Here is a 13,142-nt window from a genome sequence, read left to right on the forward strand (position 1 = left end):
CCAAATTGCATCAGGCCTCAGCCTGGGATTCATTACCCAAGGCAGTCGGATTACTCTGTCTGCGTGTGAACCGCTGCGATCTGTTGCGCTGCTCTGAGGACTCGACGCAATTGTTCTTCGAGTTGGTAAAGAGCGTCTTTGCTGTGGCGTCTGTGGAGATGGCGATTAGAGCTTGATTGGTGGGTGTAGTTTTGGGGTTTGGAATGCCTCGTTTTTCTAAAGCTGTTTTAGCTCAGGAACAGAACGAGAAGTGCAAATGGATCTTGAACACTGACTTGGCAATGGCATTGTTTTTAATTCCGTTTAAGATTTTTGAATGAATAACAGGATTGATCTGTTGCACTGGGAGTATTGGTGGCTGGACTGGATAGCAGGCCAGAAATGTAAATATTCTCGGCTGCAAATATTTTTCATTGTTTTAAAATAATTTTCTTTGGTTTGGATGGCAGAACTAGATTTTGAAGTATGTAGAAATATCTATTCATACAGTGTAAAAATCTAGAATTTAGAATTGATTGGTTTGACAAAAATGATATTTTATGGTATTAGTAGTCTTACTGTATATCATATTGGACTCATCATATGTTTATCATGTAGTAATTGCAGAATAAATATTCAATAAAAATATTTAGAGGAGAGTGAAATAAAAATTACAAAATATTTTTTTTAGGACAAAGTTAACTGTGAAACTGTTTTGAAACAAAACGTATTGTGAAAAACACAAAAAGTAATATATATATATATATGTGTGTGTGTGTGTGTGTGTGTGTGTGTGTGTGTGTTTTATTTTTTTGTTATAAATTTTTAATGTTTCTCTTCTGGTTTATACATCTAACCATATCTAACAGCAGTTGGAAAAAAGAGACACTTTATTATAAAGTTTTTTTGTTTTGTTTTTTTCAGACAATATTAAACCAATTTTGTTTGCTTCAGTACAGTAACAAAATCTATCTATCTATCTATCTATCTATCTATCTATCTATCTATCTATCTATCTGTTTATATGTATATATATTTTTTAAAATATATAGTGTAAAATATATAATGTGACACTATACACACAGATAGATAGATAGATAGATAGATAGATAGATAGATAGATAGATAGATAGATAGATAGATAGATAGATAGATAGATAGATAGATAGATAGATAGATAGGATAATTCAGCAAATTAAATGCTAAAATTCTTAATTTTTCTATATTATTTGTAATTCGATGAATGCAAAACTGTAGATTATTCATAACAGCTGAATAAGTCATCTGTGCTGAGTTAAAAATGAAAACTCAAAAGCAATAAAAGTAATATTAAACAGATTGTTTTGACTCAAACTTCATCAGCATTCATTAATAACCTACTTCCTCATCTTATTTTGGTCTCTAAAAATCTGGAGTAGAAGCCAGAAGATCTGCTGTGTCGTAGCATAATCGACTGAGACAAAACAGGCAGCAAACACAAAATTTTCATTATGCGTTTCTGAAGTCACACTCCGCCAGCGCCTGCAGCGAAAGACAATATTTCCAACATGATGCTAAAACTCATTTAGTTCCCCCCACCCCAACCCTAAAAGGAAACTGTGAAAGGTCTCCAGCTGTACAAAGTGCAAAGAAAACCCCCTCTATAAAGGTGGATTAGCACGTCATATGGCCTCAGCGGGGTGAGCGGCCAGCACACAATGTGTTATGGTTCCTCTGTAGTAAAAGCTGTGATGAAAAGGTATTGACTGATAGGGTACAGTTGTCGTTGTGACCTAGTGCAAGAAATCTTAGATGGTGAAGTACTTGTCATTTCTAGTGTTTCCTGCTGTATTGTGGGAATAGGGTGGGCTCACGGGCCTCACATATAAACATAAGTCTTTTTCAGTTTTCTTTTTGGAGTGATTTGTGTCTTCAATTTAGTTTGGGAGGTTTGTAATATAATATGGATAAGTTTATGCTTCTTGAACGGTGTCGGTAAGCTGATTTGAAACTGTAGCTTCTCAAAATACAAGCTGCACATAAATTAAAGTAATTTAGTAAGCTACACTGAAATAGTTAGCAGCACAACAACCAATCAACAAGTAGCTATCTACACTAACTCTATGTAGGGTGGCAATATATTTGTTTAATTATGTCAGATAATATATTTCTGTCTTTCTTTCTTTCTTTCTTTCTTTCTTTCTTTCTTTCTTTCTTTCTTTCTTTCTTTCTTTCTTTCTTTCAATCTTGTAAAAAGAAGTGTGCTTAATTGTATTGAATAAGCATTAGTAGTGTTCTTTATCTCTTTAAAGTATACTTTAGGAAACTGTACTTGCAGACATTAATAGTGAAGTAAAAGGCTACCTATTTAGTTTAATTGTAATTTTTATGGCAGTTTGTTATTCAATATTACATTTAAAGTTAATATATTTTCAGTGTAGTACATTGCACCATAATCATTATAAATGTGTAATTACAAATATATTTAATACATGACATAAATAGAAATTGCATTAATCATTTAATATTTTTATATTTACCATAAATGTGCATTCAGCGGTAAACTATAACCATATTTCAAAGTCAAGGGAAGTAATTATGAAATTTCATATGAAGATGTAATTAAGTCTTATTTAATTTGCTCTAAAGTAAAGCTTATTTAATTTATTATAAACTTAAACTGTAATATGTTTTCATTTAATTGCAAAAAAAAATTAAATTTAGTGTCTGAACACATTACATTCAGTTTGCACTTAAGCATATATTTTTGGAAGTATATTATTTTCACATTCTTTTTAAAGTACTGAAGTGTACTTTTTTTCTCAAGGGATCAGACCAGTGTTTATTTAGCTAGCATTTTGCTAGCATTTTCCTTGACCAGTTTGTTTACATGAAGTGATTTCAATAAGATGCATCATACTTCCCATTTGTATATAGACGAGAGAACATTTCTCAACAGTGTGTTTGAGCATTAAATCATTTTGCAATACACTTTGACAAAACGCATTGATCTAGTGTTTTGTCACTGCTACTGAAAAAGCTGCACTTTTTCAAAGCAGCAAAGCTACTGTTATGCTACCGAAAATTGTAATTAGTTTATTTGGGATGCTATTTTAATTAATTGCTCCCCAACACTGTTACTAAGTCATTTAAATCAATGTTGAATTAATTTAGATGGTTTCCAAAAGAGAAAAACATTTGCTAAGAACGGATAACAAAAGCTAGCATTAGTTTATCTCTAGTTAAATTGTCACTTACACTTTTATTCCACTCGAGCTTTGAACAGAGTGTATTTGCAGTGGTATCGAGCACTCAGAGCACAGTTGTCTGAGCTCAGTCAGAGCTTTGTTTGTGTCAGTTAGTACAAATGTGTAGTTGACAGCGAGCAGCCATCTCTTCCAGAAACTCATTTCCTTTGCTAGATCTCCTGTGTACACATAAGTGCGTCTTTTCCTCTGTGCCCTCTCCGGCATCCCGGCGTTCAGACTCTAATGGAGTCCTCGCGAACAGAATCCGCTCTAATTTTGTCCGTCATAATGAAGAGAGTGAGATTTGATTGAGAAACCGCGTGCACCTATTCAGGAAATGTGCATGTGATGCCAGCGAAAGCCAGCAGTATATGTCAGTCTTCGCTAACTAATGCAATTCCATTGTAATACGAGCGAGAGGAGGATTATAATTTTATTACATATCTGTCTGAAACATAAGCTCTGCTCCACTTTGTCCCCAAGTGCCAGGGAATCTATTAGTTTAAAGTACCAGTTGGCCTGTGTGCACACTGAGTGTACACAGGGGGGAGTTGAGCCACAGCCCTGCCAAATGTACCAACTGCTGATTTCCTCGTTTCTCTGCTGCTTTCCTTGATGAAGGGGGATTACTATTGTAAAGTGATATACGGAGAAACCTAAAGTCATCTTTGGTCTGCCCATTGAGTGTAAAGTTGCAAAGCACAGGGCTGACGTCTCCTGCTGTGGAGAAGGAAATACAGATTGGTGTCCAATCGCTATTGGAGAAATCAAGAAGCTGCTGTCCATAAAAGAGATATCCAGACAGGGCTTTTACAGTTTTTCCCTCTCTATAACCGGGTGGTATGTGTTATAAAGCAAAGTTATTTGAAAGAGATTGGCTTGGTCTGTGTTGATGTCATTCATGGCAGCAGACAGTCCATGTAATACACTATTCTCAAGTGTGTGTGATTTACACAACGTATATGACATTTCATTTATTTTGGCAGCCGTGGTTTCAGTACAGTCATTCTCTATCCAGTTTGATAATGCGGTACAGCCCAGGCACCTGGACTTTATTTGAAGCATCGGCTATGCTGGTGAACGCAAGTAAATAGTTCACAAAATGCAGCTGAGACAAATGACCGGCTGAAATCTCCACTGATTTATTTCAATTTGTTTCATATTTGTTCACTTCGCATGTTCGTAAACACAATATCAGAAGCAGATTCCATTGATCCTGCTTTGTCACAGATTTTCACAGAATCGGGAAGCATGTTATTTATACAATACTGAACTGCTTTTTGCTTGTTTGTTTATTAAATGCTTTGGCTAATTTAATAATGCTTTCAGCTAGCAGTTTAAGTGCATTGCTCTCTCAGCTCCATTCAACACATTTTATGAAGTTTAAATCCATTCTGCAGAATTCCAATCATTGTCTCTTAATCAGCTTTAAATTTTAAGAAGAAAGAAAAAATAAAAAAGTTTTGGACTAGCCTAGCTATCACTTAAATGTTGGTAAACCAGCTAAAAAAGAGGTCAAGTTAAAACTAATTCTGGAATTTTTTTTTTTAAGGCATGAAAGAAAATTCACATCTATTATCTAAATTAATTTTCTTGAACCTATTGTGAAAGATCCATCCATGCATGTGTTGCAGTTCATTAAAAAAAAAAAAAAAAAAAAAAAAAAAAAAACTATATTCCCCCCAACCCCCCCCTCCAAAAAAAATATCTGGGTGAAATATTAAGCCACATGACCTGAGGCAAAGACTTTTTTTTTTCCCATTGTAGTTTGTGCACATTGTCTTATCAAGTATATAGTATTCAAAAACTATATACAGTATATATGTGTGTGTGTGTGTGTGTGTGTGTGTGTGTGTGTGTGTGTGTGTGCGTGCACTTTAATTGTGCAGAATAAGTAATAAATAGTAAAATAATAAAAAATAAATAGTGCTGAAGTTCAGCTTAAGACATACTGAAGTATATTTGATTGTGCTAAAGTGGAACTGTTGCAAGTATACTTTAGGTTCACTTTAAATATCTTGCTTTTTAAAGACCAATAATATTCAAAGATCATCAATAGTCCTCATCAAAACACATCTAAGGCTTAATATTAACTCTTTCCCCGCCAGCATTTTTTTTAAAAAAAGTTGCCAGCCACTGTCAGAGATTTTGATGGTTTTCACTAAAATTTCATGGCCTCCAGTATATTTTGCTGTATGAATATTTGAATATGCAATTCCCAAAATAAAGATCAGAGCCTCTACTTTTAAACAAAATAATCCATTTTATTCTAGCTTAAAGCATTATTATTATTATTATTATTTTTTATCAATACTTGAATATATGTAGGTTTCATAAAAAGTGCATAATTTTAAGCAAAAAGGTGAGAAAATAACATTTTTATCAAAAACTACATCTGGATAATATTCAGTATAATTATCAAAGCATAAATCCAGTAAATCACTTCCATCAAGCTTGCACAGCTATATACCACTTCCTAGATCAACATTTCACTCTGTAACATGCAGTTTTCCTTTATATACTGTCTATTGCTGATGATCACATTATTTCTCATATGCATCTGTTTACATAAGAGATCACTCGTTTCTCCATCCTGTTCATGTGTGTTTTTGTTCAGGAAGGTCTTGAACTCATTCAGAAGATGTGTAATAGCGCCCCCGAGTGTATAACAGTGAAAACACGAAAAGCCGTAAAAACTCGTCAATGGCGGGGAAGCGTTTTCTTTTAAAAGACAAGATAACTCATCAATGGTGGGGAAAGAGTTAAGAAAGGTGCAATGTACACAAGTAGTACTTCAGATAAAGTTTAATTATAATTTTTAGATCAGTAATCTCAAGCGATAAGTGAGTAAGTATGTTAATAATCTATAACGAACTATATTTAGTATGAAATAAATGTATTTTAAACATATTTTACTAGGGTAAGTATGCAATATCCCAAAATGTTCATTAAAATACGAGGATGGAATTCCAGCTGTCAGTGAGTTCAATTGGTTTGCTTTACTTCCAAAATAAAGGCTGTGTATCTAAACAATAAGATGCAAAACAATATATTAAATTCTTGAGATCTTAACAAAGTGCTGAAAAAAAAAGAAGCTCCTTTTGGGGTGTTTCATTAAGCACCCTCGCAGTTGAAACACAAATAGGCATTTCTTCAGTTTGAGGGCACACTTGTTCTGCTGGGTAATGAACAGCTCGCAGCCACTCCAGAGGCCTTGTCTCACTCAGCCAAGGGCTTTTATAAACTTCAGCTTGACGGAGAGCCATATACTACTCCATTATTGTAATAGAAAACACTGCCTCTCAGTTCATCATTTATTTTGCTTTGTGTACGTTAAACCTCAAGACTTCTGGCCGCATTGTGGCTTCAAACACCCTTAGTGACTAAACAAAATGATTTGTCAGGCTCGCTTTACAAGGAAGAGAACGCAGAGTGGAGGGCCTCGTTAATTATGTCCCACATTAATTATCCGAACAGGGGAGATATTAATTTGAAACGATTCATTATTCCAAATGTGTTTGAGAAATAAATAACCTCGCCTCTCAGGTGTTTAACATTCGTCTCGGTTTTGTTGAAATGCAGGAGTACAGTAGCCGTTCGTTTCTCTCAGAATAGATTTGATTAACTTCTTTCTCTTTTTTGCAGTGGGAGGAAATTAGCGGTGTGGATGAGCACTACACACCCATCCGGACCTTCCAGGTGTGCAACGTGATGGAATACAGCCAGAACAACTGGTTGAGGACCAACTGGATTCCTCGCAATTCTGCACAGAAGATCTATGTGGAGCTCAAGTTTACCCTGAGAGACTGCAACAGTATTCCCATGGTCCTCACCTGCAAAGAGACATTCAACTTACACTACCTGGAGACTGATGAAGACCAGGGAAGTAAGTTTCGTGAACACCAGTTCTCCAAAATAGACACCATCGCCGCTGATGAGAGTTTTACTCAGATGGACCTGGGTGACCGTATCTTGAAGTTAAACACAGAGGTCCGGGAGGTGGGACCCATGACTAAGAAGGGCTTTTACCTGGCTTTCCAGGACGTGGGAGCCTGTGTGGCCCTAGTTTCGGTGCGGGTGTACTTTAAAAAATGCCCTTTCACGGTGAGGAACCTGGCTATGTTTCCCGATACGGTACCCACGGACTCTCAGTCGCTCGTGGAGGTTAGAGGCTCATGCGTCAATAATTCCAGAGAGGAAGAGCCGCCAAAAATGTACTGCAGTACCGAGGGAGAGTGGCTGGTGCCTATTGGGAAATGCCTGTGCATCATAGGATACGAAGAACGGGGAGTCGCTTGCCAAGGTAGAGTTTTTCTCTCACACGCACACTTTTCTCCTTACAGTCCCTTTTTCATTTCACGGCCCATTTTCTTCCTTTCATCAGCATAATGTACTAGCACCAGCTCTGTAGACAGCGGCTCTAAATGGGACAGCTGAGTGTGTCCCTGGAATACCATTCATTTGTTTATGCTGCTCATTGTCTGTAATGTTTCTAAACTCCATGGTGAGTTGAGTATCTGTCCCGCGCTCGGAGTGCAAATGGATTCTTCCCAGATACAGACACACCTCTGATCTGTCAGCCGTGCTTTGGAGAAAGGAACATGAGAGTCTTGTGTAAGCGAGGACAGAGGAGATCTGTGGTGCAGACTCCCTTAAAGGGCAGCTTGAAGCAGTTAAGCTTGAGAAACACTTCTCTGCATCACCTCATCAGACACACAAATACAAGCAAGTTAGTCATTTAAGAGGGATAAGTATGTGTATGTGTGTGTGTGTGTGTGTGTGTTTGATGTGAAGCATATGAGACTTTCGCTGCTTCATGCAGACATTTTTAGAGTGGTGGGGGGCCCTCAGTTGTGCCCCTTTCAGTCTCTGGTCCTATGAACTCTGTCCTCTTTTTCCCCCTGGTAGCTACACCCATGGGTGCTACTGTAAGGTACTAATATGCAACTTTAGGGGTAGATAAAGCACAAAGTTGTCCTAAAGGTTACTGTCCCAGTGACAAGCTGTTGTAACTCTAAAGAAAGGGTGTCCAAACTTGCTCCTGAGTGCCAACGTCCTGCAGAGTTTGCTCCAACTTGCCCCGATACATCTGCCTGGAAGACCTTGATCAGCGGGTTTAAAGGTAACTTCAAAAGTTACATTTTTAAAAATGGCCCCTATGTTTGACTCCATTTGGGGTTCTATTTTCATTTTTGAATTTAAGAATACATCCTGAATGTCCCATAAGGCAGCTTGCTTTCCGTTTACAGTATTTGGGTCAGAACCGCAGTACTTTGGCACCATTGATGTGAGTGCAGTAGTTTTACGATTAAGTATTTGTCCCCTTTGAATTTACCGTCCAAACTTTACATGCACAAAACCACATTCGCGTTTGTCTGTTGCAGATTCATTGAAGGAATGCAGATCTTCTCTCAAACAAAATTTATTCAGAAGGGAGAAGTCATGAGAAGTAGTCAGGAACATGCTCAGGAATGGGAATCCAATCAATAGCGGTTTATTCCCACAAGTTAGACTGTTTTGCATTTTGCAACAACTGTGAATTCTACTGTACTTCACATATTCACTTGAGATCACCTATCTTGGGGCAAATTTGGAAATCTGTTTTCACCCCAAAAAGCACAAAACGCTTTAGTGTGAAAGCTTTCTTAGAACATTTTGTTTGGTGTGTAAATGTGTACTGTAGGTCTTGCTGTGGTTGAGGGAGCTGATAATAGATTGGCTGGCAGCTGGTTTGAGCGCTTCAGTCCTGCCCATGGTATTATTTGAGTTAAGCCGTCTCCCTGGAGAAATCACTTCTGCTCTTCATAAAATGCTCTGTGTCTATCCTTGACTCCAGCACTACCCAGAGATTTTTAAGAATTTCGCCATGCTTTCTGTCCAGCTGTACTCGTCTTGATGTGAGAGTGTCTCTGATTGCCAGCTTGTGTTTAGTTTGACGTCTGTGTTTGTATTTATGTGTCTGTTATGGAACACTATATGTGGAACAGCTGCAAAATGGGTCATGAGGGTGTTTACATCAAGATGCATCTGAAACTCGCATGCCATAGGCAAAGTGATGAGAAAAACAAGACCACTCTACTCTTAAAATAAGTAGAGTGTGCTGTTATTCCTGAGATTTTATTAACCATAGCAATGATGGGCTGAACTTAACCTCTTGTTCTGGTGTTATTATTGGGTGTGTTATTGGCAGACAGTGATTAAATCATTAAGAGTCCATCACCTCTGACCTTGTGATTAATTGGTTTCAGTAATACCTAAATGTAAATGATAATACAGTATATAAACTTAAAACTGACTAAACATGTACTATAGTCCACCTGACGCCCTCATTTCCACAATATATCTAAAGTAGTGGCACATTTTAACAGTTAAATATTAGAAATATTAAATGTGTTTATTTTAACACTTACTGCAATATAGTTTAGAAATCACCACTCATTTTAACTGAGTTCAGTAGTTCAGTTGTGCTTTCTGGGAGCTTTTTCATTTAACACTTCAGTGATAATTAAATATTAAAATGTATGATAAAAAAAAAGAAGTAAAATAAAAAATCTGAAGATAAACCAGTTTTGTTATTGTGTTTTCCTTTTTGACTTTTGACTAATTGGAATGATGTTCGTTTGACTGCAGTTTAATTAGTCATTCAATAAATTTAAAATGTAAGGATTACAATCATAGTGTGACAATAATCAGTGATGAAAAATCTTTGATCTTCAAAGGGAAGGATGTCATCCTTAAACTTTAAATAAATGTTAGTAAATCTTCAAATAAATGTTAGTAAATCTTCAGGTAATATGTATTTTTAAGGACAAATTCTCACTATTTACTAGCATGCATATTTCTATTATACTGGCTGCATATTAGTACTTATAAAACAAATATTAATGCCTTTTCCAGCATAATTTAGATTCCTTAATCCACTCCATACCTAAACTTAACTACTACCTTACTAACTATTAATAAGCATAAGTCATAGTTAGCAATAGTTCTTTATTGTACAGCAGATTGTTGTATGTTAATCTAAATGCTAAAATAAATAGGATATCTATCTATCTATCTATCTATCTATCTATATATATATATATATATATATATATATATATATATATATATATATATATATATATATATATATATATATATATATATATATACACATATATACCTATGACAAATGCTGACTAAATTTAAAGTAATTAAAAATAAATAGATATCAATATTTAAATACTGCACATAATCTAATATTTTTTAAAGGATTCCATTTTAGAATCTCTTTTGAAAGTTCCTCATTAATATTCTTAAGCAGACACTATTTCTCTCCTAATTCCTCATGCATTAAATGTGATTTATATGAAACACATGTGGTTTTGGCGTTTCTCGTTTTACCCCATGAGTGGAATGAAATGTGGAATCAGCCAAACACACGGTGAAACTGAATACAAATGCTGATGTCTGAGGCCTGACCATACATTTCAAATAGTTGTGCATGGTCATGCATTTTTGCTGGCTAGTTTTCTAGCCTGTGGTTTGGCAGGAGTCATGTAGAACTGATGTCTCTGAAGGTGACTGCTCCATACAATTTATCAATCCAAACACCCATTTGTGGCGTGTAGAACCAGACGCCTGTCAAGTGACTCAGTGAGTCTCTGGGATGTAAATGATAATGACAGGGCAATGGGAGGACTTTGATAAGTACATGAATGAGTGAGTGAATGAACGAGTTACTGAGTGAGTGAGTGAGTGAGTGGATGAATGAAGTGATGTAATGAAAGAGTAAATGAATGACTGAGTAATGAGTGAATTAGTGGGGGATTTGAATGGTATTGAATGATTGATTGAAAGAATGAGTGAGCCAGGGTTATTGTTAACTAAACCTATTAAAACATTTAAATAAAGGTGAAATAAAATAAAATATTAATATTAGATGGAAAATAGAAAAATGTTGCCTTGGTGTCTAATTAAAATAAGTTGAAGTACTACAACTACTAATTGGAAAAAAGTAGGACTAAACTAGAGCTAAAACTGAAATAAAAATAAATTAAACATAAATACAGTAGTAACATTAAAATAAGCACAAAACAAAAGTTCTAATAATTAACCTATATTAAAATATATATTTATAAACAAAAACTTTTCTATATTATAACTACAAATGACAAATCACTAATAACCACAAACAAAATAAAAAATAAAATACATAAGTTTACATAATATATTAATGTGTACATTTATTATACATATATAAATACACATGCATGTATATATTTAAGAAAAAATATGTTATGTTTATGAATTAAATATATTTATGTATAATATCAATTATATGAATATAAACATATACATGGAAATATTTAAACAAATATACTGTATGTGTGTGTATTTATATATGCATAATAAATATATACAGTATACACACATATAAAATGTAAACAAAAACTTTTATTTTGGATGTGATTAATCATTTGACAGCACTGATAATAACCCGAAATTACAAAATAATATAATATTAATATTAATATAACACTATTAAAATAATATAAAAACCTAATAAAATAACCTGAAAAAAAACAAATAAAAGCGAATGCAAAATATTATAGAAGCTATAATAATTATTTATTGATTGATTGATCGATCTATCAGTGAGCGAATAAATTGAAAAGTGAATAAATGAATCTCAGCATCATTTTCGTTCACTGAATGAGAAGATTTTAGTCTTATTTTAGTATCTCATGAATACAACTTGACCGTTTCTTCTCCTGATCACCCTGTAATGTCACCCGATCATGTCAACGAGCTTTGCATTAAGAGCGTGATTCGCCATGTCTGCCGTGTTCTGTTTTCTGAAGAGTTGTGTGAATGTTTGGATGTATTTGACAATCTCTTATTAGTTTCAGTGCAGCCTAATGGACACTAATAAGGGCTTGTATTACCGGAGCGTGACAGCTGCTGCGTCGCACACTCATATGCAGGGTAAGGGTCTAAGTCACAAATCTCTCGGCAGGCCCGCTGTGCTAACGGATTGATTACGGCAGGGAGCCTGAGTGTGACTCTGACAGAGATATTTTGAGGTGTGCAGACCTCCATTTCAACACTTCAAGTGTGGATGAGTCATATAGCGGGTTTTGATGCTTCACTGAGGGAGCACCTCTTAAATAATTAATGGCCTTTTGTCTTTGTGGAGTTCAGCTGCTGCAAACGGTTCCTGGATAATGCCTTTGTAAATGTTTGGATTGAGAAGTTTCATTTGAGATGCAGAAGAGTTAAAACTCGGTAAGTTTTAGGTGTTGGGTTACAATATCTGATCTACGTAGCAGCACACAGTTCATCTGAGAATAAAAAACAAGAATTTAGTATAAGACTGGGATGGTTTTGAGGTTTTACATAAAGGAGGAGGAGGAGGAGGAGGAAGGAGAAGAAGAAGAAGAAGAAGAAGCAGCAGCAGCAGCAGCATTAAGCTTTTTTGTAGCATCACAATTAGGTCTGTACGATCAAACAAAGTAAATCCAGAATTGCGATATGGTGTGATTATCAAATCACAAAGACTGCAATTTAATTAAATATATATGCAGTTTAATTAAATATGATTAAATATATTACAACAACAATAATTTTATTTTATTTTCAGTAAAAAATATTTGTTGTTTATTAAAAAATAAAGAAAACAGTTAGATTATATTATTTGAACTAGATTTTAATTGTAGTTTTTCTGTGATTGCTCTGATTAGAAATAAAAATTACACTAGCAATTATTTCGAGTAAATGCATAAATATTCAAATTCATGAATATTGAAGAAAAGTCTTAATATAAGACATTTTACTATTATATATTGGCTAGCCCTGCAAGAAAGTCAGAAGCTTAATGTGACTGTGTTATTTTTAAAGGGATTTGCTTTCTAAATGCAAATGAAGCATTTCTCTTATGCGAACACGAATGCA

At 35.0% G+C, this 13,142-nt stretch overlaps 1 protein-coding gene across 1 annotated transcript in view; it reads left to right on the forward strand.

The window, feature by feature from the left end:
• LOC109098602 (ephrin type-A receptor 3-like) overlaps positions 1-13,142 on the forward strand; it is a 123,459-nt gene that overhangs the window by 11,985 nt on the left and 98,332 nt on the right. Inside the window, exon 3 of the mRNA XM_042730766.1 lies at positions 6,852-7,509. Coding sequence (XP_042586700.1) covers positions 6,852-7,509 — 658 coding nt within the window. The remainder of the gene's footprint in view (positions 1-6,851; positions 7,510-13,142) is intronic.

Source organism: Cyprinus carpio, chromosome B9 (genome assembly GCF_018340385.1).
Source record: "Cyprinus carpio isolate SPL01 chromosome B9, ASM1834038v1, whole genome shotgun sequence".
Taxonomy (NCBI): domain Eukaryota; kingdom Metazoa; phylum Chordata; class Actinopteri; order Cypriniformes; family Cyprinidae; genus Cyprinus; species Cyprinus carpio.